Raw genomic sequence first — 27,066 nt, 5'->3', positions numbered from 1 at the left:
ATATAGTAACATACATAGAAATAAATTATCAATTAATTTTAGGGACTTGGATCAAAAATTGAAAACCAACAAAGTTTCAGTCAAAGATTGTTCATAACTAGGGACCGCATCCAAAGTCTCCCAATAAAAAATCACCAATCATGTTCCGAACCGTTGGCTCTCCCTCTATTCTTGTTTTTCCGACGAACGGGAATCGATGGCAATGATTCTTTTGGTAGTATGTGGATTTTGGTTTAGTTAATATGTTTCTGGGCTTCTTCTGCAACTGGGTCTTGCAAAGAAACATGGTGTATTTGCAGAGAGGTTCTTGACTAAAATTGCAGTGAAGGTAAACTGAGTCTGTGGGTGTAAATTGCAGAGCTTCGGACTCGGAAATCAATCGAAGAAGAAGAAGAAGGGAGAGAGAGGGAGGGAATTAGGGGGTGCAAATTGATAAAAAAAATTTAACGTATCATATTGTTTATAAATTAATGTATGACATTACAAGTCGTAGAAAATGTATTACATTTCTTGTGAAACTGGTGGTAGTTGCAAATGATGTGATGTATGCACAGTCTTCTTGAATACATTTTGATGAGTGAGGACCCTCGCCATCAAAATGTGTGTATAAAGCATATGTATGTACAATCTTCTTGAATACCGAGACGAAGGAGTAGCTTCTTGTGAAAACGGCTAGAGGATGAAGCATGTTAAGAATTTCTATTATGTTATGGTGAATGCGGATGGAAGGCCCTAAACCCTTTTTTTTTTTAAATATTTTAACGAAAAGCTCCTGGTATTGTTTATTTTAACAAAAAACTATATTTTTACACTAAAAAATCAATTTTAATACTATTCACTTTATCATTTATTTTATCTTTATCGTTAAAACTCAAAATTTTAAAACTTTTTTCATTAGTTTTCCTTTTTTAAAAAGGTTTTTATTTATTTTTCCCCCTTTTCTACTTTTCCTCTCTCCCTCTGTTTAAGTAATTAAAAATGAGAGCAAATTGTCTTTAAGAAAATATTTTAAGGTGATGCCAACCCTAAAAGGGTTATGTGAAAGTAAACTAGAATCTCAGAGCATCTCCAAAGGAGATGTCAAAAGATAAATGTTAAATGTTAATTTGAAGGCTGATGTTGCAATGTTAAATTTTCTTTTTTTTCAACCGATATGTTTCTTTGTTATAAATGATATTTGTAGGACCCATTTTAAAAAAAAATCAATTAAAATACATTTTTTAAGATCTTCAGAACAAGGATTGTTTGCCCTTCCATTTTTGGTGCCCTCCCATGCCCTCTTGTTTGTGTGGTCACAGTTAAACCACGTCAACATTTTATATTACTATTCATTTTTGTCTTATTATCTCTATAAAAAAAATATATATAATGTTAACATGGCTTAACCGTAACCACACAAAACAGGAGGGCATAGGAGGGCACCAAAAATGGGAGGGTAGACAATCCTGGTCCTTATAATTTGTGCATTAATAGGACCCACATAATAAAATAATTTAAAAAAATTGATATCACATTTTCTAAGATGTCAAATTTGACATATGAAAACTCATATGTCAATCCACATAGGATTGACATATCGGTTGGAGCTCACTTGTACTTTCAAATTTGATTACATGGAATTCCACCTAGGATTTGACATCTCCTTTGAAGATGGTCTCAGGAGGTATTAGTGTTATGTTTCAAACGTGAAAAGATTTTGTGAAAACACGATAAACATAAAGGGGTGTTATTGTAATTAATCCTAAAGTAGTAAGAAAACAGTACGAGCTATTCTTTTGCCACAAGGAACGAAAAGGCATTTACACAATGATGGGATTAGTTACAAAACATTAGTGCAAAGATGTTATATATTTCTCAATTAATTAATGGCAACACTATCATGATTCGTGAGAGTTCTTACAGATTTAATTTAGATAGAGAGAACCCTATGCGCAATCAAATTCAAGCACTTTGGATTCTGGGAAGTTGGTAGAGAAAAGTCATAATCTTTAGTTAAGAGAAAACAATGATTTTAATGGAGGATGATCGGAGAAGTGTGAGACTCAATGTTGCACAGATCAGTAAGTATGATTATGGAGGACACTTGCCTCGTTTATAGCCTACTTTTTACAAGTGCATTTCGTAATTCAGCACCCTTTTTCCTCTGTATTTCTTTTTATAGCTATACTACTTCTTTTGTAATATCGATTTTCCTGTTTTAAACTTCCCTTTGAAGCACTTTATTTAATAGCAAAAACTTGTTCGACCGGCATTTAAAAATTTGTCAATTTGCACCCTACTGTTAATTTTATTTAGTTTTCCATCTATTCTTCCGTTAAGTAGGTATCCGCATGACAGCCTTTAAGGGGCAAAAAAGTCATTTTCCCTACATCTTCTATCTTCTTCCTTTTCTTCGAATTTTCTCTTCTTCTTCCTTTTCTCCAAGCCCGTGACTGCTGCCAATGCCTCCCTCCTCTGCTGTTTGCAACTCAGTCCATTTGATATGCTGCTTTTGCAGTTTGCAGCTGCCCACACCCTGTCGCCTCTTCCCTCGGCCTTGTCTACCTTTGGTAAGGTGTAGGGAAACCTACTTAACAGAAAATGACAGTAGGGTGCAAATTGAAAAAATGACAGTAGAGTGCAAATTGACTTGTTTGCCCTTCAAAGGCAATCATGCAAATACCTACTTAACGGAATAATAGATGAAATGTTTTTTTTTTAAATTAACAGTAGGGGGCAAATTGACAAATTATGAGAGTTGAGGGTGGAAATTGGCCAAAATTAAAGTTGAGGGGGGAAATTAGCCAATTGTCACAAATTTAAGAGGTAAATTGATGAATACCTCTAACTTCTTTTACTTCTGATCTTTTTTATTTTTATCTAACTTGTCTTACTTTCTGTCTTTATTCATTTATACGAGAGTTTCTAATTGAGTTGGACCCAAACCTAATCAGTTTGTGGCTATCACTTAGCATAACACAAAGAAAATATATAAAGTCCTTGACGACAAGGCATGAGAAAATATATGACCTAAGCATGTGCATAATCGGGTTCAAGCAAGTGTATATTATGCTTTAATAAATCACTCATCAAAACTCCATCAAACTCTCAAAACTCTATCAAACTCCATGAATTAATAATACTTCTAAAATCTTTCAAAATCTTAATTGAATACGCCCGTTTAAAATCATTCATCCACACGCACTAATAAGCAACAGGCGGGGCTAAACGGCTTTCAGGGGCTAAACGGTAATTCACTCACAGAGATCTTGCTTCAGAAGCAAGGTTGTGGCCAAGTACTCATGGTTATTAAGTACATATACTTAATCAAAGATTCGAAGTGAAGTTACTTATCAGTTAACCCTTGTTCTACTTCCGAGTCTGCCAACTGCCATGCCTTGTATACCTTTGGGGTCGAAATCCTACTTCAGTGGCCAAATATTTCTTGGCAGAAACTGTCTTTCCTTGCAGTGCTGCTTCTCTGCCGAACTTCCCGCAATACCGTGGCACAGTAGTAGACTTCTGTAACTTTCCCATGTCACAGCAATTCCTCTGGCCTGCATCTGCTTTCAATCAAATTACCATATTTCCGCATAGGATTCAAGCCTGCAGTATAATTGAATATTACGAGTGGATGACATTGCTATTCCCATTCGAAGTTCCAGTTCGTACAACTCTAATGTTACCACGGTTTAGATTGAAAACAAAGACAATACGTTCAAATTCAAAGAGTTGTACTCTTTGAAAAACTTGTCATGCGGGAATCACCTACGACTGAGAGGAGACAGACTGTTTATGCATAGAGGGTATGAGTGTATCAGTTTCCAACTAGGACAGGCCAATCTGTACTAAATCAGGAAAGCATATCTTCCTGATCCTAAAAGCATATGCTTTCCTGATTTATATGGAATTGAATACAGATTGGCTTTTAACTGAGAGGAGAAAGACTTTTAGGATTTGTAAATTCTAAGAGTATAACTTGTATAACTTATACAAGTTATACTCTTAGAATTTGTAAATTTTATTGTTTGGTTAACCTATAAGAACAATGGAATTGAATACATATTTTGTTATTTTGAAACTCTCAATCATAGAAATTGAGAAATGACACTTATTTATATGGAATTTGAACTTGGGAATTGGATGTCACAAATTCCAAGTTTTTTTTCCACACGGAAATTCTAAATTTCTATGTTTATGAATCCAAACAAGGGAATTGATACATGTCAATTTATAAATTCTGACTTTTACTAAAATTCCAAGTTTATTTTCCTCATCCAAACATAGTGTAAAAGAACACTCCTCGTTACACCGGTAAACAGATTGCTGCCATGGAAATTCAAGTTTCAGACCCGTGATATATTCTGCGGCCACTGTATCGAAAACATTGATGTATGAGATGGAACTCCATGAAAATAAAAATAAAAATTATAAAGCGAGAATCCACTACAATATATATTTGACCTTTCCTTTCTAACTCTATATATTTTCTGAAATCTGTGTTCCCGCATCTTATCCTGACCTCCTGTGACTGGTCTCTTGGAAGGCAACAAAAATGCCCCGCCCTTGGCTTCTGAAAGTAATTACCCCACCATCTTGTGAATTGGATAACCAAAAATCTTTGTACAAAAAATCATTGTCTTCGTTTCTGCATCAAAAGAAGAATATCACTGGACCAGTTGATTCGGTCAAGCTTTGTATGGCTCTTGTAAGAATATGAGTATGAGTATGAGATAGAGAAGTTTTAGGACCAGTTATAGGTATTCAATTTGGATAGAAAGTCCTATTGATGAAAGGAATGTTGATCCTTGACTGAAAAGGATTTTGGTTAGCATCAGGAAACAAGTGTTTGTTTCCGATGAGGATTTTGATAGGAAATCCTGATCTATTTTGGTGAAGTCTATATGTATATATATAGTGACCTCTCTTCTCACAGAACTAACGCTCATATTGGACCATAACCTATCTGTGAGTCGAGCTCTTGACAATCTGCAAGAGAAGAGAAGGATCACTGAAAGTTTGCTGCAATGGCTACGAGTTCTGGTGCAGCTGTAGGTATGTTTTCCTTTCTGGTTATTTATGTGCACATAACTTGGGTTGGTTTCCTTTTGTTTGTGGTTCATGCTTTGGTTTTGGTGTTTGTTTGTTTACAAGTTCTTACATGTGGTATCAGAGCCACAAGACACAAACATGAGTTCAAATCTGTAAAGGAGAAAAGTCGAATGTGTTTATAAATAGATAAATAAATTTTGCGACTTCCAGGTTTCGAAATTGGTTTAAACGAATTCGCTGGAAAAGAGTTTCACAAAAACGACATTGCGTTTTCAATATGCAGAGAATTAATAAAATAAAATTGACCGTCATGATTTTTGGGGATTGATATGTGGCCAATTGCTGGTGCAAACCTCAATGTTTTCATCTTAGATGCATCGGTGGTATGTGATCTCCAGATAATGACAAAATATATTTAAACTATTACCATTGGTTTTTTTTTTTCTACAAATCTATTGGTTGAGGTTGTTTTCTCAATTTGGGGTTTTGATTAGCAACTTCATTGATCAAAACATGTTCTGGGTTTTGTGATTCTCTCAACTCTTAAATTAATTTTTTCAATTTGGATAATTATTTCCGTTGCGCTGTTCCAAATTGAAATCTGCAGGAGGTATGTGTTGATATTTCTGATTAGAGCTGATAATCAAGGCTGAATTTTTCCATATATGCGGAAAAATTTTGATTTGCATTTTCTACTGATGGTTTTGTGTTTTATTAAACAACCATGAAAAATGATCATTATGCATGAGACGTCTGTTGATGCCTGTTGTTGCATATGTTGTCTATAAGTCTGCAGTGATTAAAAGGTATGATTGCTTTTAATTCTTTCAATACCTGTGTATGTTTTAGTGTATATGAATCTGCTTTGCAGCTGCAGATTATGTGAATCAGGTATAAATCTGGTATGATAACAATTTATATTATGCTGCACGTGGGAAAGGGTGAACTTATTCTTGCTTGCTTCTTTGGAGATCAATAAAGTGATTTAGCAAAACACATTTATCTTAAACATCATAGTTCTAATTTTGAGAATTATTGCTTCCGCTGTGTTCATTATGATGTCTGAAGATTGAGGTAGCTGTGGTTTCTTAATCCTTTATATGAATAAAGATGTGCATAAAATATGCCTGACCAAATATTAGTAAGATAAAAGAAAGATGAAATCTTGATTATGACGACATTAATAAGTTTTTGTTTGTCTAAGAGATATTAACGTTCATGGTTTGTCTTTTTTGTGGGAATTTGGGTCGACGGGATTCTGGTCGTCACTTTGGCGATGATTTTGGTTCGGCGTGTCTATAACCATGGCAATCCGTATGGATGGGTCTCGAGCATTGATGGATAATTTGTTTCGTTGATTTGGAGCAAAGGAATTGCAATCGGGTTGTCGAATACGAGTCTAATGATGCATTCAGGTAACTCAGTTCACTGTTTCATGCATAATTAATTGTTCTCCTATATGCGTGATTATAGTGCGATGAGTTGGAGCATAATGAATTAGGGCTTTTGCTATTCCGAGTATGCTTGTTTATTTTGTGAAGGCACAATTAAACTCGAAGTCCCTATAGATGTCAACTTATGATTTATGTGAGATGACTGGAATCATTCTTTCTGCATAAAGATTCATTAGACTAATATTTGGTGTACACATTGCTCTTCTATTTTTTAGTTAGAGCCTGTGTAATTAGATTGGGTGGAAAATAATGTTTTGTTGCTATTTTGTTGTCTCAAGCAGATGTAAGATTTCTCATTAACTTGCTTGAAACTTGGAAGCTTGCATCATGATTTTCCATTATGAATTATGATAATAGAATTTGACTTATTGTTGCTACCAAATACTTGTGGCTTTTATGTGGGTCTGATTGGTTTGAATTATTCTAGAAAAGCAAAATTGGATTATACAAGTATCCATAATGACGTTTTTAAAATTATGAGTGTAATTCATACCCCAATTTTGGTTAGACTATATATAATAGGTTTTGGGGGTGTTGCCATATATGTGAATGATGTAGTTCGAAATTTTTGGGTTCGTTAATGCCAATATCTGCACTGTATAACCAAAAACATGTGAAGGCTCTTGTGTTAATACCTGCATGAAATGATATAAATTGTTTAGTGAAACCTTGTTGGCAAGAATGTATTCTGAAACTCATCTCACTTGATATATTGTAAGTGTAAGAGATTTGATATTATGTATTAAATCTATAAGTACACTAAATTTTATTGGATGATCATCTCGATTATCTTGTTTTAATCAAGATGACTTGTGCCTTTATATCCAGACATTATCAAAATTTAGTTGATCTTGCTCGATGGGTGTTGAACTAGTTAGGATCAAATTGAATGCAAGAATATTGTGCTTGCTATTCTGATTTTGATTATTGTTGAAACTGGTGATTTTGGGTTTATGTGAGATAAGTTTTTCCAAATGGATTGTGACTATCTTTTGATACATAGACTATTTGCATAATGGTTTAGGTGTATTTGACTAAACTGAGATTATGCAATTGGTAAGGAATCGGGAATCAATTGGTTCATATCTCCGGTTTCTTTATTGGTTGTGCAGTACATTCTGCTTATGCTTAAGTGGGAGAATCATATGTTCGAATGTAAGCATAAGATTATTTAGGCCGGCCATTATAATTCATTTGGATGCTTGAAAACCAGATTATGGTTTTATTGAAGCAATTGGTAATTATTTATGTTACTTAATTTGTTTAAGTAATGAGAAGTTTAGTGCTATTTGCTGGAACTAAACTTAACTTGATATAGTGGGAGCAAATCAATTTATGTGTTTGTTCTGGTCAAGTAAAATCACATTGTTGTAAATACAAATTGGATGAATGTGATCATGGAATTTGTTTGCATATTGGTTGCGACAATTGATCACATTGATAAGACATTTAGTGTATTGCAATGACTGTTAGTTAATACAGTTGATATTAACTTATACTTAACTTGTTTGTGTTAAGTATAGCCTAGATAAGTGGGAGCAAATTGGTTTGGTTTTTGCTATATTGGTTCACATAATTACAAAGTGCAAATTAAGTATGTTGTGACTTTTGAGTTAATTCTGCGATGTAACAGAAAAAATTCTTAAGTTCAATATTTTAAAATGCATGGGTAAGTTGTATATGAGGTTAAGCTTTTGTTATCCAAAAGATTTGGTGGCTATATGAGTGGGAGTAGACGTCTTGGTTTACCTTTGAGCTTAGATACATTGCTATGAACATGAACTGGACATTGTGATTTGTAAGTTAAATCTGTATTTTGTGTTGCAGAGGCAATTATAAATTCATTGTTTTGGTTTATGTAAGCTGGTTGTGTCTATGTACTTGTGTGTTGGTGAATGACTTAATTATGTGATCACCTTTATAATAATTTGAGATGATTATCTGTTAGTGATCACTTCTATCTAAGTATGATTGGATAAACTGAGTACTTGAAACTGTTCTCATACTCAAGTGGGAGAATGTAAGAATATAAGTATGAGTATGAGATAGAGAAGTTTTAGGACCAGTTATAGGTATTCAATTTGGATAGAAAGTCCTATTGATGAAAGGAATGTTGATCCTTGACTGAAAAGGATTTTGGTTAGCATCAGGAAACAAGTGTTTGTTTCCGATGAGGATTTTGATAGGAAATCCTGATCTATTTTGGTGAAGTCTATATGTATATATATAGTGACCTCTCTTCTCACAGAACTAACGCTCATATTAGACCATAACCTATCTGTGAGTCGAGCTCTTGACAATCTGCAAGAGAAGAGAAGGATCACTGAAAGTTTGCTGCAATGGCTACGAGTTCTGGTGCAGCTGCAGGTATGTTTTCCTTTCTGGTTATTTATGTGCACATAACTGGGTTGGTTTCCTTTTGTTTGTGGTTCATGCTTTGGTCTTGGTGTTTGTTTGTTTACAAGTTCTTACAGCTCTTTCCTCCACAAATCCACGAAAAGGCGCACAGCCAGTTCCAGGTCCAATGAGACTGAGAGGAAGTGATGGTCGTGGGGGAGGAAGGGAACCCTTCTGAAACCACACTGGAACGTAAACACCTGCTTATCACAGAAGAACAAAAATCAAGGACATGAAACGGTAATTCGTATAATTTGCATTGTTAATAATATGATTTACATGTACAGCATATGACATACGTTGTTCAGGATCAAGCTTGGATAGCCAATTTGAACAGAGACCTGCTCGAATTGTTTTGAACAGCGTTGTCCATGATACTACATTAACTGTTAAGTGAACTTGATTGAGGTGGGCAGAAGGGGACGAAGAGATGGAGAAAGCCCTCCTTTTCAAAGGAGGAACCAACTGTACCAGCCATTCGAGTGGCATTTGAACAGAGGAGAAATCCTCTAAAACCTCCAGAACAGTCCGTTGTTCCCTCTGATTGTATTGGTATAGATCATCTCTTCCTTCTGGTGACACAAAATACTGAAGTCTTTCTCTTTCATGTTCAGCGGATGCAAACATACTCATGACCTGAAAAATATTCAAAGAAGATCAATTGAAGGGCATTAGCATGTATATATACATGCTAGATTCTTGCCTCAAAGAATTAGCGTCAAGGAGAAGCTGATGCAACATCCATTATCAATTCAACAACGGTCGTACCCAGTGCACAAGGCTCCCGCTTTACGCAGGGTCTGGGAGAGGTGAATGTCGGCTAGCCTTACCCCCATTTATGAAGAGGCTACTCCCAAAGTTTTTAATTCAACATCCATTATCAATTCAACAAAAGTTTTTAATTTGATGGGGATACAAGTATCAGGAAGCTGATTCTCCATTTCTGAAGGATGAACCTGAAATCAACAGTGCCAAAAGTAGGAATAAAAAATGAGAGGAAGAAGAACTATATAAACAATCCTTCAACGTGTTTCCTTTCTCTTGTAAACAGATTTCAGAAAATTGTTTTTGAAGTATAAGTAAATTATGTCAAAACAAAAGAAAAAAAATTCAACAAAATTCAATATTTTATTTTAGTAAAAATTTTAAGGTAGCACCACTCAACATTTCAACCAATATACAAAAGAAAATACTCACTGTGATGAATGATTCAGGGTCCAAATTACAACGAAGTATGAAAGCATCCACTGCAGCAGAACTTTGACTGGGGAGAACCTCAAGTACGTCACCACCTTCATATGGAATAGGCTGGCATATCAAATGAAACAACTCACTTTGAAACAAACGGTAACAATACATTGGTTGAAACAAAAATAAACGGTAACAAGCACTTAGTAGGCAACTTACAGATGAAACAAATTCAAATTCGAAGTAATGCACCTCTTCGTCTTTACAACCTGATTTAGTCAGTGGTTCATTTTTTACCTACAAGACAAAAGTTTAACTGAGCTGTGGAATGCATGAAACAAAAACATCACCAACTTAAATTAACAGGTTCTTCTGCATTTAGAAATACCAGAATTTTCTACACACGATAACATAGCATTCTAACATTACCAATTTAAGAATGCAGTCAGGCCTGTCAAGAGAAAACTTCAAAGGAGACATTCTGCGTGCCCTTTCAATCTGCAACGCCATGTGATTCAAGTCTGAGAAAACCCCAGAGGCATGACTTAATTAGACACTCCATACAAACTGTATGCAAGGATGAGCTCAACAGAAATGACATACACATCTGGTATCAAACATTCCTTGTTTAACATTAAATTGAATTTGGTCTAAAGGGTTAACCAGGAAAGGCAAGAAAAAAGTAAGAATTGTAACATGCCATTTAATAGAATCTGAAAACCTACTGGTTCGTATTCGTAAAAAGCCTACTGCTTTTGGAAACATGCTTCCTAACTATTGGTCAGTAAAATGATATTTGCAAATACACGATTATAGAAAGAAGGGAACTATAAACAGCCAAATTACCTGACTTAGACGAAACTTGTGAATCCACCTTGTCAATGTCACGATACAGAATCCGAACCTTTGGTTTCGCCATGAAATTTTCATATGGAATCAAAAAGTCTGGGCCATTTGGCAAGTAGTTGGGATCGATTTTATTCAACATATTCCACAATGATGCCATCCACGGATCCAGAGCAGCTTCACACCTGTTAACGGTAAAACAAAATACATCGTCCCAGTTTCTACATATAGCAAGGTTTCATAAACTAATTTTCAAATAAAAGAATCATAACTGTACCCTGATGGGTGCTGATCATCTCCCAAACCTCTTCGGACAATCGGGGTTGCCCCAAGGTCCAAAAGTCTCCTATCAAGCTTCTTTGCCACAAACTGCAAACCACAACTCGAACGTCACAAGCATATAAATTCCATTTAAATTAACGGGTCAAAAAGCAACACTTTATACTCATCGATCATGCAACAGGCTGCAACAAACAATCGTGCAGAAGATAAAGAAATGGCACAAAACAATAGACATTGAATTTCTGGTAACCGGAATCACCAATCCGAAAACAGCGTAACGGAGTCCCTCCAGCCATTGCCTACTCAGATTTTTCTGCAGAAGATCTTTCCAAAACCCCTGCATACACATAAAGATGCAATCTTTTTCACATATTTAACCTTTATCAAATTACCCACATGGGAGAATTACGGTAAATAAACAAGTTAATTGAACTCCTAAGCAAAAGCAAAAGCTCTTTACATTCATGGGATCAGGAGTATCTCCCTGGCCAGTGGTTGAAACAACAAAAATTACAGTGCCCTCTTGAGCTAAGCATCTCTGAGTAAAACAGAAAAATTAGAAAATTATTCTTCAGGTAATACAATTATTGATTTGATCAGAAGAGGAATAAAAATTGAATGCAATGAAGGACTGCTTACGGCGTCGTATTGGTCGAGGGAGAGAAGGTGGACGGGGCAACCTCTGCGCTCGGTTTCGCGGCCCACTCGCTCGGCGACGGATAAAGCGTTTCCGGTTTGGGTGGCGTAGAGTATCAGTAGTTTCTTCCTCGTTCTCTCCTCCTCCATCTCTGTCTCGAAGTCCAAAGCTACAGAAGCTGCTCTGGTTAGAGGAGAGAGAGAGAGTCTCAGGCTGGTTTGGAGATGTTTTTATAAGAGTTTTGGCGGAAATGTTTTAGAAATCAATTTTTAGTGAAAATACAAGTGGATTGTGAAAACACGCTTTAATCTAATGCTTCTTAAGTTTTTTTGAAACTTAAAATCAATTTCATCAAAAACACTTGTAATTATTTTAAAAATATTTCCAAACGAACCATTAGATTGTGTCGTTGTCTATGTACGGAGTAAGAATGGAATGGTGCCGTATGTGCTTGGGTTAAGTTATATTCTCAATTTCAATGCACTCGAAAAACCACTACAAGTATCCTAGTGAAAGAATGCAGACAAGAGCTCCTTAAAAGAAATAACAGGAGGTCATGAGCTTAATACTTATAAATTGTGAATCTGCTTTATCGTAATCATAGATAGAATGTAAATCCCAACTAACCTCTTCTAAGCTCGGAAAAGGTGGCCAGTTGTCCTTCCCTTTTTTTTTCTTTTGAAAAAAAAAAAACACTCGGAAAGTTGGGTTCATATATGAATTTTGGTATATAACTCTATAGTTAATAAGTAATGTTTAAGAGTTTTTTTTTTTTTAGTACATCAATATATTTTATCCTAAGAAGAGGGGGGAATTCAGCTAAACCATACAATGAACAATCTAATTTGGTATCAAATTCCCTATCATTTAAGAGTTAAATTTTAAAAGGTAAAGTTGACCAATTTTTAATATAATATTGTGATTTTTTTTTTTGAACAAATGATATTATCTACATTAAGGAGGAGTGAGTGAGCTTATCCTTACAATGGGCTAACAATAATGTGGCTCAATTTCACCTTCGGCGAGAATCAAACCTAAGACCTCTCACTTACAAGCGAAAAGAAATATCAGTATACCGTAGCACTAAGTGACATATAATATTGTATTATGGAATGAGGATTTGGTGCAACATAATGGGTTACAAATCGAACTCATCATTTATGAGAGTCAAACTTGAAAACTCTTTGTAAATGACTAAACAATTTTCCTGTCAATTGAATTTTTCTAAGAATAATCTTTAAATAATCATAAAGATAATGAACAATTATGATTATTATTATTATTATATGATAATATGATGTCACGTTAGTTAAGGAGAAAATCCATTCCGAGAAGGAGGAAATCGTATCATCCCAAAAATTGTGAACATTTGTGCCTCGGATACAATCCAACAGCTTAGTTTTACCAGTATCAACATGGCTTGTAATGCAGCAAATAGGAGAACGAAGGTTATCTCCACTCTGTTTAGTTGGTGCTTCTTTTTAATGAGAAGCATCTTTCTTTTAGAGGAAAATTGAAGTTACATTATAAAACCAATTGGTAATATGGTAAGTAGTGAGTGTGATATCCCATCCCTAAAATTAGTATTTTATTTTATTTTTAGACGTATTTATGAGATTTAACTGAAGTTAGTTTGTTAAATTCTCTGGTTTCGAGAAAACTAAGTGAGGGGTATTTCTATCATTTTCAAATTTTTTTCTTGACCTTTTCAGTTAACTCTTGAGCGCGTAGGCGCAAACAGATCTCAATTCCAAATTAGAACGAAGAAGTTAGAGACGTTTAAAGTTGGATGACATTTTGGTAATTTGGCCAAAATGCTATAAATGGAGGGGCAGCTCCCAGAAAGTTCCAGAAGGTTTCCAAAATGGGGCACCTGATTGCAGACCCGTTTTGGGTACGATCGGGTCGTCGATCCGCCAACTTGACCCGCTCGTTTCTCCTCTGTCCGAGCTCTGTTTGGGGTGATTTTGGTGTCCATGGAAAGCTCTTGACGAGCCCTACATCTTTGTAGTGTTAGATTTCCTATGTTCTTATCCATTTTTCCAGCTCGAGGCAGCAAAGTCTTGTGGGTTTTCCGGCGGTTTTGTCATTTTTTCGGTGATTCCGGCAACCTTTTCCTTTGAGTGAGGTATAAACTTTATCTACTCTTCGTGACCTTCAAGTTGGTATGCTTGGTTTGCATTTTTGTAGTCGTTCTAGAGTTGGGTGTTTATAACCCTAGAAATCTTGTTTTCCAGGTGAATTTGGTCAGTTTCCTGCTTAAATTTGTCAACGGCCTAGTTGTGAAAAATGTTTCCCTTGTTGAGCTCTAGTTACCACGTAAATTTGAGCTCATTTAGTTAATGTTGAAAATTTAAGTTTTCAAACTCTTCACCTTGGCTACCACCGCATGTGGCGATGCATGTAACCGCTCACAAGTGTTGTCTAAATACCAAATACCTTCTAGCGATCTTGTGAACCTATGCTTAGCTCGGTTTTCTGAAATTCAATTATTTGGTGTTGTAATCAAATTGGACCGCCACTCATTTGTATGATTGGCGAAGATCTAACATTTGGATCGTCGTACAATTTTATAGACATCCTAGTTATTAATTGTTGGACATTTGAGAACTTATGAATCAGAAATCCAAAGTGAAAATCTTCCGGATTGAATAACCTAAGATTGTTGGCCTTAGTGGACCTCCCTTAACGATGGTAGACTTTCTAGTCAACGTGCCCTCTTCTGGTGTGTCGTGGTTATCTTTAGGATGTTGTTGAGGCTTGATGGAGCTTAGTTGGCTCATCACGATGACGTGTCATTCCCGGTTGAAGTGCATCTCAATTTTCGTGCAAGTAGCATTGTACCTCGTTTTACGTGTCAGTCTTACTAAGTTTTCTAAGTGGGGTTTGTGTGTTGTATTAGGTTTCTTGGAGATGAGTTGGTGAATTTGGAAGTGCGAAATAACTTAGGTGAGGAAATTAATATTATGTGATATGGTTTTTACCCATGAAATTCCTGGTTACATACTATGTGGATATAACATGGATTTACAAATGATTTTATGGAAATGTATGTTACTATGCTATGTTTACTTGATGATGCTATCAAAAATATATGTATATGCTATGCTTGAAATGATTGTGATATGTGAGGGCTAGGAGATGACCTTTAACCCAGTACACGGGGTAATATGGGATATAATCGTAATCTGCACCATGTAGCAGTGGTACATGGATGGTCTTGCTTGGTTAATTTGCAATGGGGGACCATACTACTTTGGGATCATGCTTGGTTAATATGCAATAAGCAATCCTTATTACTTAGCACTACAAAAAAAAAAAAAAGGTCATTTATGACCAACATTTAGGGGTGATTATGCTTAGTTAATCTGCGATGGGTGAGTGACTCTGCTTGGTTAATTCACTATGGGGGGTCACTACCTACATGTTATTCACATGAGTGGTTCTGCTTGGTTAATCCGTAATGGGGGACCACATCCTAATCGGTTACCTATTGTAGGCTTCGGCCCAACTGTGTCTCTACATAGCCTTATTGGTTATTAAATATTGAAAGATGAGATTGAAGGCATGTGAGGCTCAATCTAGAAAATGACAACCAAATCAAATAGTTTACATGATATGGTTGCCCAAGGTTCCAAAAGACGTTAGACGCTAGTCGGGTTGCGAGCTCAGACCTAACGTCTAAGCGCCTTGGCGGGGCCTAGGCGGACAAGGATTTAAGTAAATTTAATATAAATTAATTAAATTTTACATATAATATGTAACGTAATGCATAAAATAATATATATATATATATATATATATATGTATGTATGTATGTAATATAATGTTATGGTTTATATACATATTAATATAAATGGTCTAAAAGGAAAAAGAATAATAAAACAATGGGTACAAAAAAATAGAGTAAAAAAAATTGCTGATTGAATTAGGAGAGAAAAGAAATAAAAGATTATAAAAAATAGTAAAAAGAGTTAGTGGAAAGGAATATAAAATAGTAAATGGGGTTATTGGAAACAGGAATGGCAAGAAACGTGCAACCAAAATAGAGATGGGTGGGACCATGAAGAAATCGTGCCGTCCATTTAAATTTAAAAAGAAGATGTGATCCCCACATGTCCATCTTCTTCCTCCCGACTCTGCAACATCTTTTATCCCAAATTCATAATATTTTCCAGATTCCGGCGACTTAACATATGGCCGCCTAGGCCTGCCTACCATCCGCCCAGCCCTTCTTAGACCTGCATATCGCTGCCTAGACCTGCCTAATCTCGCTCAAGCGTTCGCCTACTACGTTTACCGATTTTACGATCGATTAGGAGCTAATCACGGCAGTCGACCACCGTCCAGTGCTTATGTCGATTTTTAGAACACTGGGGTTGCCTTAAAGAGAATGATTTCGGATGTGACTCATTCCTACTCGTAGCAAAGAGATGCAATTATGAAAAAGATACCAATCTCATTCCTACACGTGATTGTATTATTGATGTTGTATCATTTCTACACAACTCGAAGTTGTGCGATGATTGAATATTATCTTGATAGACGTGTGGTGAGATTCAGAATTGAATGACCATTTCTAACGTATTAATGAGGTGTATAGTGGTTGAATTATGAAATATGTGGCAATTGGACCCTTGTGATTATTCGAAAAATAAGAATGACTAGTGGTGAGGCACAATTCGAAGAGATTGACACGATGATATTGACGGTGATTGAATTGACCTAGTATTCAGAGAAAATTCTTGTGTGGATGTAGCACTACTTTGACATTTAATCATTTGATGTTATTGATGTTCACATATGTTGTATTATTGTCACTCATACGAGTTTCGCAGCTTATTCGGGTTTTGCTTTGCTCGGTGCACCATTCCTACAATGTAGGGTTATTTTGCATAGTAATGGGTAGCAGTTAGAGAAAAGGTTTGCAGGTAGTGTAGCTGTGTGGGCATCGCACTCAAGAGTAGGATTGCCACCCCTTGTACCGTTATTGTCCTACTATCACGTGTCAATTCCGGGAACATCTTGGGATCGAGGTGTTACAGTTGGACTCTTTTACCTTCACATCCTCACATGCCTCCTCACGTGTGGCGAATTTTCAAACCATACACGTGGACAACAAGAATGAGTGATGTGGAACACGTGTGACTATTGAGGTTTACACATGGGTCAACCTAACTTGATATTATGAAGAAGAAAAAATTGAGGTTCTACTATAAAACCAATTGACATAATAGGGAGTAACTCAACTTATTTATAAACTCATGCAAGGACACTCGTCTCATCAATAAGAAATTCATTTTCAACACTTTTTACTTACGTCGTCAACGTCAACATCAAATTATTTTTTTTTTATCCTCACCATCATGAAATTTTGATTTTATTGGTTAACAGTGAACGATTGTTTTCTTTATATCACGCGATGGATAACTATGTCCTTCGGTATTTTAATTGTTATAGCTCGGGAGTGCCTTCTATTGCCCTCCCTTTGCATGCATGTATGGCTTTGTTTTGTTAGTCTTTATTTGCTGGGTTATGTTTTTCCCTGCTCAAGATAACGTTGTTGTACCTTTCCCCCTTTTGGGCTTGCTTCAATGAATTCAATTTATCAACAAAAAAAGTAGAGCCTATAGAGAGAGATTGTCTTAGTAACTAACTCAAAATAGAATTCACCAAAAATTGAACACTCAAAAATATAAATTGAAGTTGGAATTTTATTTTAAGATCGAAGAACATACTTTATTAACAACAACAATCGTAATAAAAATCGACAAATAGTATGCACATACTATGGATGCAACATACAAGTTTCTTAAAACATAGCAAATATGCCCGTCCAAAAGTAGAATTGAATAACTCAACAAGCAATGGAAATTGCATCCAGATGAAGGAGGTAACTGGAACACTAGCAAGCAAAATGTTTGGAATAAGAACCGATAATTTCCCGTCAAGCATAATGTAAAGGGCACAAGAAAAGACAATCATCATGTTGGTGATAGATAAGAAGAGGGTGAAAAGGCCTATTATCATTTTTGTGGGCAACGATTTGAGGAAATCATCTTCAGAATAACGTGACGTGAGAATGCCCAAAAACATGATAACCGAAGTTGTTGAAGAAAAGAGTGAGATTGCATCCGAAACTATAAATGCTCTAAATACCTTTTTAGTTATGAATTTAGGAAGACCTGTCTTTTCATCATTTCCACCAGGAACTGTGAATGCTGCAGCAAACATAATAGTGACAATGAGAGCACCTACAACTGTACAAGAAGTTGCTGTTTCCTTCATTGACCTTTCTGCCTCTTTCCCCATTTCTTTGTGATTGTCCGTAAATACTTCTCGTGGTGTCATATTGTCATCGTTTAGATATTCACGATCCTTGGGATATGCATGGCTCTCCATCTCCTGCATTTTTTGCGACAAAAGATTTTTACAGAAGTGACTATAAAATCCTTCTCTCTTCATATTGTTTTTTGGAAATCTTATCTCTTCATATCAGTCCTTAAACATTTGGTCTTTGAGACACCACATAATCCAAAATCATTAATTAAGCTACGTAGGATGCTAGTATAGTACGTAGTTTCAAAATAATATTTTCCTTTTTAATTCCAATATTTTCTTATTATGCTTGTGCATGTCGACAACTTTTTTATTTTTATTTGGCTTTTTAGTCAAAATGTTCCTTGAGATTTACATAACTCCTCACTTTGATCCCTGAGATTTGAAATCAATATAAGTGGTCCTTGAGATTATCCAACGTCAATCATTTTAGTCCTTGGGTGAAAAATTATGTTAAATAATGATCAAAATGATAAAATTATCCTCAAGTTAATAAACAATGGGCCAAAATGATTTGACAAAAATTGAGGATATTTTTGTCATTTTACTCTTATTTTATGGAGATTTTTCATGGAATGACCAAAATGATTGATTGTGGACAAACTCAAAGACTAATTATATTGATTTCAAATCTTTGGAACCAAAGTAAAGAGTTATGAAATCTCAGTGACTATTTTAGCTAAAAAGTCTTTTTATTTTTTATTTTAAAGGAAGTAAATTCAGCATTCTCTTTTTTTTTTAAATTAAATAAATAAAATAACAAAACAAGGGAGCGGAGTAAGAGAATGAGAGTAAAACTATAGCCACCAAAAATATGTGTACACAACTTATAGACAACATATATATATATATATATATATATATATATATATATATATATATGTGTGTGTGTGTGTGTGTGTGTGTGTGTGTGTGTCATAAATATAAGCATATACATAGATAGATAAAATAGTTACCTTGAACCATCGTAGTTCGTTTTGCATTTGCAAAACTGCACCTCGAATGTGATCAATCTTTGACAATGGAGTAACACTTGCTACTGTATGTAGCATATTATTGCCATAGGAATCTCTCCTCCCCACTATGTCCCGCATTCGATCAGATCGAACCTGGCCGTATGTATCTTGTCCTTGGAGGAAAAGATCAGCATGGATGACTTGGAAGTGACGACTTTCAGCAGCAATTTGGAACAAGCTCTGACCTTTTTCGTTCTTAATGCTACTTAGAAATGACTCATCAATTTCACTCAAATGAGTAATATACTCCACATGCCCTCGTTCTGCAGCAACGCACAATGCTGCCTTCAAGAGTTCAATTACATGTGTATCTTTTGTGGTATTACACATGAGAGGTAGAAACTGGCTCACTCGCTTATGCATCAATTTGATCTCATATACTCGATTGTTTTCTAGGTTCATTCAAGAAAATATAAAATTACAATCATTTTAAATAATATTGACTATTAATAAAACAATAAAAATAAATAAAAAATCAATTAACGATATGAATGCGTGGCCTACGTACCCAAAAGTTTTTGGAGAATCCTCCATACTCGGAGTAAACCCATTCGTACTGCATTGCAAGTCCAATTTGATGGCAAAATGTTGGTTATTAGACAATAGCTACACACATATACCTACCAAATACACACACACACACGCACTATTATTGAAAGAATATATATTACAACAACAAAACAAGGAAAAAGAGGATTGTTCTGTGCTTATTACACACAAGAGTAAGCTAGCCACATCTCTTTTTTATTTCAAAACATTTTATTTATCATAAATGGGTCATTCCTCGTACTATGTTGGTCTTTTTTTCATACTCGCCTATGTGTATTACTTTGCTTGTTCTCTTTTTTTACAAAAAATGTTCTTTTTATTATTGAAATTTACAAAAATGTTATTCTTATCGTATTTTCATTTCACATTTGTATCATCTTTCCAATAAAAATTAGACTTACTTGTGTTGGTAGATCCTACATCTATTAACTCATTAATTATATCTAGTAACTACAATCTCTACATACATAAAAAAGCAAAGGACTTGGTTGTAAACAAGGGAAGGGAACATAGATATGAACGTATAATTCATATAAAAATGGAACAAAACAATTTGAGTTGTATTGGGATTGGCTTGTGTTCGACTTGTCAAAAAGCAAAGGACTTATGTTTATGATCAGTTCGATAAGAAACAAGTTACACTTGAACATTGGTCCCCACTGGTTTTTTAAAGAAACTACAGGCATGATGACTTTGCCTCCTACTGGTTTCTAAGAAAAACATGTTTGTATGACTATCTTAAAGAAAAACATTTAGAATAGTAAATGGCTCAAAACAACTTGAGCTTGGTATCAAGCTTGAGTTCTTTAAGCTCACTCTAACTCAGCTCGAATCAGAAGAAAGTCAAGCCTGGCTTGAACTATAAAAATAAATAGACGAAGCTTGAGCTGTGTAATATTCCGTTTGGCTCGACTTATTTATAACTCTTAAGTAGGAAATATGGAATGAAGATGTTCAAATATTTTTGTAGTAGCATTCTTGAACAATATACCATGGCATTAACACAAACCAAATTACATTGCAAACATGTAAAATACCTGAGAAAATGAGACTCCCTTTATCACTATGGTCACTTTCATTAATGAGAGGAAGAGGTGTTATCCATATACCTATCAAAATAAGAACACAATCCCAATCATTAGTTCAAAGAAATATTATTCTGAAGCAAGATTTGTATGTTAATTACGTACTTAAGCATTACTTGTGATAAATAATTATGCAACATGAGAATGCTAATTGTTATCGAATCATTGACTCATTTTATAATATGAATGACTCAATAATTTTCAGTTAGATTGATATTTTATAGAGATGTTTAGATAATGACTAAAAACATGAACGATTTTGATTGAAACATTTCTATGATGAAAATCATTATTTACAATTGGGTGAAAAAGGAAGTACACCCCTAAGTATACATAAGTATTATTCGCAAGAGAATTACCCTTATCTTTATTGTCGAAAAGTAAAGACACAAGTTTCAAATTTCAGTTGGCTCTCTAAAATTTGTACTCAAAAGTCATATTTGATTTTAGGTGTAAACCTAGAGTTAAAATTGGGACTCCTACCTTAAGAAGATGCAAAATTATATTTCTCTAAATTTGATCAAAAAATGTTGGTTATCAGATACAAACATATACCTATAATATATACAAATATGTGTGTGTGTGTGTGTGTGTGTGTTATATTACAGCAAAACATGGAAAAAGAGGATTGTCGTTGGCTTAAGACACAACAATAACTGACAGCAAGTAAATGATCCAAATGGTTTGGTTTTGGGGATTAAATTTTAGGTATTTTATAGTTATGGGTAATCTTCAGATAAATTGTCCATTTTGGATGATCGGTTATAGTTATTGGGTATCAGCCCCTAACCTGCACTCGAACTCGTCATGTTTTCATTTTTTAATAAAAAATATAAATATTTATTATATGAGCAAACGGGTTATCAATAAGGGGTGAGATATCCACACACCCCATTTTACTTCTCACACACCTTTTTACTTTTTGGCCGTCGGATCGGATGAATTGAAGAAGATCAACGAACAGAAATTATCAAAGGGTGTGTGAGAAGTAAAATGGGGTGTGTGGATAGCACACCCCATCAATAATCATGCATTATATATAAAAAAAATTTAAAAAATAATAACTATCAATTGTTACTCAATAGGGAATTCATTATTTGACAGGTTCGATTACCAAGAATCCCCGTTGAAGGAAGTTTATGGTTTCGGGTTCGGTTATAGGGATGGCATATCTGAACTCGATCCACCTTGTTGCCATCCCTAACCTTTATTATAGAGATTGTAGAAATGTTGTATGAAAAATATAATAAGTATAGCATTACTCGTTTTCTTCTTTGTCATACTACTCATTAATTATATTTAGTAAAATAATGCTAGGAAAACTAAATTTCTAAACCAAATACTGTGTCACCAATAAGAAATAAGCATGTTAATAAAAAATTAAGTAATAATTCAATCATCAACATCCACATCATTTGGTTTACAAAATAATGGAATATGGTTGTCAACAACGGAACACAGATATGAATGTATAATTCATATAAACAATGGAACAAAGATGTGAATATATTGCATCAATAGGAATAGGATTGTATATCAGCTCGAAACAACTTCATATTGTATTGGAATTGGCTCATATTCGACTTGTTGAAGCTCAGCCCGTGAAGAAAAACATATTATGTTTATGATCGATTCGAAAAGAAACAAGCCACGCTTGAACATTGGTATGTTCGACTCCCAGTAGCGTGTATTTTTTCACCAAACAACTTGAATTAGGTTCTATTCAGGAAGTTTTCATGTTAGAGATTTTTTATTTTTACTTTGTTAAATGTAGGAGTTAAAGTTATCTCACCACATATTAATGATAGAGGCAATGGCCACAAAGAGTGCATTTGTGGGAGTTCAAACTCCGGTTCCAAATCTTTGTTTGTTTTCCACTAGATTAATCCACTTAGGGTTATCTTGTTTGAGACTTTACTTTTGGGTTTAGGAGAAAGATGAATACAAAATATAAAAAAACAAATTAACAAGAAAGATGATCACAAATCAAAGTTTGAACGAGCAAATGGTGTTCAAGCAAGGGAGCTATAGAAGAAGACCACGACGACGACAGAGAGACCATATTTTCTACGGGAAAGTTGAAGTTATTAATGGATTAATTGAAATCCTACCATTAAAGCATTCGATCAACTATTAATCCTATAATTAAGGGATTATGTGCATTTACATATTTATAATAGTGTATAATCTGTTACATATTTATAACAGTTTGTAATCTTAGGCGTATATATATATTGGTATGAAAATAAAAATATGCTGAGTCACCGGACCAATTTTACAAACGTGGACTATTCCTAATAGTGAATCACAAAATTGAACTTATATCAAGTTTTTTTTTTTATAGAAAAATTGCAGTTACGAAAATATGATGAGAAAATTAAAAGAAATATTGTAATTTGCACTAACCGTAATAGATCAATTTTTCCCATAAATTGAGCCGGCTTCCGCTTAAGAATGCTAAACGGTTACTAGCCAATGTTACTAAGGGAATATCCCCATCGTTGTCTTTAGACACGGCCAATTGTGGGTAACGTTGAATCAACTTCCACGCAATATCTATATAATAAAAGTGTGAAAAAAATAACATTGTAAACATGCAGAAAAAAATAATCACACGGGAAAAGATTGACATTAATAATTGGACATGTATTGCAAGTATGCAGGGAAAAAATAGTACCAAATCTTTGGTGACGAAAACCGAGAGAAATGAGTTGAGCGCCATCAGTAACTCTTATAGTGTCTTTTGCAGTGAGGGGGTAGAGATAGCGAGCCATTTTTGCCCCTTTTTCCTGCCTCTCAGCCTCGACAAATAGAGGCTCCTTTTTATCATAAGGTAAAATGGTAAGCAACTTGTCATTCTTTGCAACCATGCTTCTGGCTACTTCAACCCTTTCTGGATACTCTCTTATTAATAAATAAAGAGCTGTACGACCAAAAGTGTCTTTTATTTCCAAGTCTTCCTTTTCCATTGACTCCACCAATCCTTCCATTCGGCGCATTCTGCAGTTGCTAAACGGCTGGACTGCCTGGTGAAGGGCTGTACCTTCAAATGAAAATTTTTCCCTTCCCAGTTGGGAATGTTCGCGAAGTAACCAGAACGCCTCAAACCAATCCTTAGACTTGACACATTTGACGAAATTTTCACGGTCATCATCAGGTCCTGCCATGTTTGTCAATTCCTAACTTTCCATACTTGAATGAGAATAATAAAATACAATTTGAAAGCAAATGGGAAATTCTATGGCAGATGAATTAAAACAGTATGGATTATTAATAAGGAAAACTAATGAAGAGTCTAAAAAAATTTATCTTTTAACGAAAACCATTTTTAAAGGTATAGTGAATAGTGTCAATTAAAAATAAAAATATGATTTTTTCGTTAAAAGTAAATAGTACCGGGACTGTTTTGTTAAAACTACCTTATTAATAAAGCTGTTAGTAGCAGTCCTGCATTTCTATTCAATGGACAAAAGCAAAATAATTAAAAATACAGGTAGAGAAAAATGTTATGTGATTATACGAAAGATATTCTACTTTTAATATCACCGAAGTATTTTGTAATAAAATTCTACACCAAGTAATATGTGCTTAATTAAGTTAATGATACTATCGGTGATATTAGTGGTGAACATGTTAGGCTTAAAATTTATAAGGAAAACTAATTAAAATAGCTTGAAAACTTTGAGTTTTAACGATAACAACAAAATAAATGGTAAAGTGAATAGTACCATGATTAACTTTTTAGTGTAAAAATTTGGTTTTTTTATTAAAATAAACAGTACTGGAAGCTTCGTTAAAGTTCCCAAATTTGTACCTCTAGTGGGCCCTGCTTCCATATCCGACGCTATCCTAGTATCGGTTTGAGGATACGCTTCATCAATTGCCCTCATATCTGAAAATGAAGATCTTGATGTTTAGATGATAGATGCCATTCAATTCCTAATTTTCCTTATCTTATCCCTTCGTATAAATTCCTGTGTAAAAATAATACTGAAGAAATAATGTTCACACGTGAAGGGGCATGTGAGGTTATAAAGGTAAAATAGTCAAACTTCACTACTCCCTAATTAGGTATGGACGCACGTACCTTTTTTAACTGATGATCGATCAGATCCTGGTTTCAATGTTTTAACCAAAGCATCCCATGCGTCTTTGGCCGTGGTTTTGCTCTTTATAATTTTATACATATCATCCCCGCAAGACTTCTGGATTGCATATAAGGCTTTGACATCCTTCTTCCACAAAGCCTCGTCTTTATAGTCATAGGTGCCTTCGACAATGTCCCAAAGATCTTCGGCCAACAAGTAGGTCACAATCCGAGAACTCCAATCGTCATAGTTTTTGCGGTTAAGAAGTGTAGGAACAATAGTGGATGCCAAGTTCAATCTGTCCATTTATTCAATGAGATTAATGTCAATAAAGCATATGTGAAAGATAAAAGAAGCAAAGTAATATTTATTCATTTTAAATAAGAAGCTTTGGTCTTTCATCCTTCTTTTACATGCAAGTCTTTCCTCTTTTCAGTTTCCACTGCCCAACCTCTTCACCACCGCCAGAATTTTCACAGGCAAAAAGCAGAATGCAAATATAGGTTCAAGAAGAAAGTGCCCAACATCACCTACTGGTTATGTGATCAAAGTTGTTATGTTGTGGAAGGTTAAAATAGGTAAGAAAACAATAGAAAATTGTAACTGAAACTATTATCTGGCTCATCCCCTCTAAAATGGAAAGTCTGCTTATGTGATCAAAGTTTAAAAAAAATAAAATAAAAATTTAACAAACGATATTATCTACGTTAAGAGAGATAGAGTGGGCTTAACCTCACAAATATTTTGTTCCCTATGCCTATACTAAAAGATCAGCAATTTTATTCAGGAAAGTAATTCCCTTTGAAAAATAAAAATAACAAATACAAACACTCCTAATTTAAGGAAGCCTTTAAGGGAAGGGATCCCCATTTTTCAAAAAAAATGGGGACACTCTCTTGACCATTAGATTTGGCTTTAATGAAATTATGTGGTTGAGATTCTGTGGCCTGTGATTTAATCTTAACCACAGAATTTCATTAAAGCCAGATCTAACAGACAAGAGGGTGTCCCCATTTTTTTTGAAAAATGGAGACCCCTTTCCTTAAAGGGTCTGCCTAATTTAAAGAGAGATACCTAAAACAAACCCTAATTACAACACAATGAAGCACGGAAACATGTATATGCACATCAATAAGATATGATGCCAGACGCCGATTCACAAAAACTCAAATATTCAGGATATGAATACTAAGCTAAGAACAAGAGAAGAAATCATAGTATGTGTGTTTATATTTCGAATTTTTAACTTCCAACTTAACTCGATCACCTTTAGCTGACTTTCAACAAAGGGGAGCAACAAGATCCAAGAACGAAAACAAACCAAAGTCCGGATCTTACAAGGAAGAACCTGCAATCCAAAATATCAACGATTTTGAAAATATAAGCCTCCAAAATGATTACAAGATTTGGAAGATGAAAAGAAAACGAAATCAAATAAGAAAATTGGAGAGAAATTTAAAGAAACTTGGAAGAATCTCATTCTAACGTGAGATGAGAAACTTGAACAACCACGAAGACAAGTAAGAATCGCATTTTCACAAAAGAAAAGGACCATAGTATAATCCCACCTTTGTTGTTTTTGTTGTTGTTTTGGTTTACTTGTAAGACAAGTAAGACTATCTTTTCTCTTTTTACAAATTTTAGAGAAAATTATATTCCATGTGAAATTGGTGGTAGATGTCATATATGTACAACCTTCTTGGATACGTTGATAGTGGTCCTTTTTTGCTTTCCCCTCATGTATATGGTTTAATTTTCTTCTTCTGAGGAAGACACACTTTCATCAATAGTGCATAATTGATAATCGATGAGAAACTTAAACAACTATGAAGACAAGTAAGTATCTCATTCTCACAAAAGAAAAAAAAAACAAAGTATAATCTCACCTTTAATGTGTTGTCTTTCTTTTTTTTAGTCTACTTGTAAGACAAGTTTTAGATAAATTATATTTCACGTGAAATTGGTGGTAAGTGTTACATATATACAGTCTTCTTGGATACATTTGATAATGGAGCCTTCTTTGCTTTCCCATCATGTATACGGTTTGAATTTCTTCTTTTGAGGAAGACACACTTCCATGCATTAATTGTGCCTGATTGATAACAAATGAGAAACTTTAACAACTAAGAAGACAAGTAAGAATCTCATTCTCAC

The 27,066-nt window shown here is 34.7% G+C and overlaps 2 protein-coding genes across 3 annotated transcripts in view; both read right to left on the bottom strand.

The window, feature by feature from the left end:
• Positions 1-12,129, bottom strand: part of LOC126582928 (NADPH-dependent diflavin oxidoreductase 1-like) — an 85,639-nt gene extending 73,510 nt beyond the window's left edge. Inside the window, exons 1-11 of the mRNA XM_050247164.1 lie at positions 11,838-12,129; positions 11,659-11,736; positions 11,458-11,535; positions 11,194-11,285; positions 10,917-11,101; positions 10,500-10,591; positions 10,290-10,367; positions 10,080-10,174; positions 9,799-9,838; positions 9,182-9,518; positions 7,726-9,082 (exon numbers count right to left, since the gene is read on the bottom strand). Of these exons, the coding sequence (XP_050103121.1) occupies positions 8,916-9,082; positions 9,182-9,518; positions 9,799-9,838; positions 10,080-10,174; positions 10,290-10,367; positions 10,500-10,591; positions 10,917-11,101; positions 11,194-11,285; positions 11,458-11,535; positions 11,659-11,736; positions 11,838-11,984 (1,389 nt within the window). The 5' untranslated portion in view covers positions 11,985-12,129 and the 3' untranslated portion in view covers positions 7,726-8,915. Of the gene's footprint in view, positions 9,083-9,181; positions 9,519-9,798; positions 9,839-10,079; positions 10,175-10,289; positions 10,368-10,499; positions 10,592-10,916; positions 11,102-11,193; positions 11,286-11,457; positions 11,536-11,658; positions 11,737-11,837 lie in introns of the transcript that reaches the window.
• Positions 12,130-17,531: 5,402 nt separating this feature from the next.
• LOC126634113 (uncharacterized) lies at positions 17,532-26,433 on the bottom strand. 2 transcript variants are annotated; one of them, XM_050304601.1, is made up of 9 exons: positions 26,172-26,433; positions 24,912-25,210; positions 24,639-24,716; positions 23,502-23,984; positions 23,231-23,380; positions 20,777-20,848; positions 19,699-19,746; positions 19,131-19,582; positions 17,532-18,240 (listed from the first exon to the last, which is right to left on the bottom strand). In XM_050304601.1, the coding sequence occupies exons 2-9, from the start codon at positions 25,009-25,011 to the stop codon at positions 17,578-17,580; spliced, it is 2,046 nt and encodes a 681-aa protein (XP_050160558.1). In that variant the 5' UTR covers positions 25,012-25,210; positions 26,172-26,433; the 3' UTR covers positions 17,532-17,577. The 2 variants fall into 2 exon arrangements, with proteins under 2 accessions (XP_050160558.1, XP_050160557.1); XM_050304600.1 differs by having other exon boundaries at positions 26,180-26,433.
• Positions 26,434-27,066: the final 633 nt, after the last annotated feature.

The sequence above is a fragment of the Malus sylvestris genome, chromosome 9 (assembly GCF_916048215.2).
Source record: "Malus sylvestris chromosome 9, drMalSylv7.2, whole genome shotgun sequence".
NCBI classification, from domain to species: Eukaryota; Viridiplantae; Streptophyta; class Magnoliopsida; order Rosales; family Rosaceae; genus Malus; species Malus sylvestris.
This window is presented reverse-complemented; position numbering and strand designations above follow the sequence as displayed.

Bases quoted from the DNA above. Each gene is read 5' to 3' on its own strand.
- LOC126634113 (XM_050304601.1), bottom strand. From the start codon at position 25,011: ATGTATAAAATTATAAAGAGCAAAACCACGGCCAAAGACGCATGGGAT. The intron at 23,985-24,638 runs GTACAAATTTGG...CAAACATGGCAG, and splicing joins GGAAGCAGGGCCCACTAGAG to GACCTGATGATGACCGTGAA. The intron at 20,849-23,230 runs GTTAGTGCAAAT...TTATTTTGATAG, and splicing joins GGAAAAATTGATCTATTACG to GTATATGGATAACACCTCTT.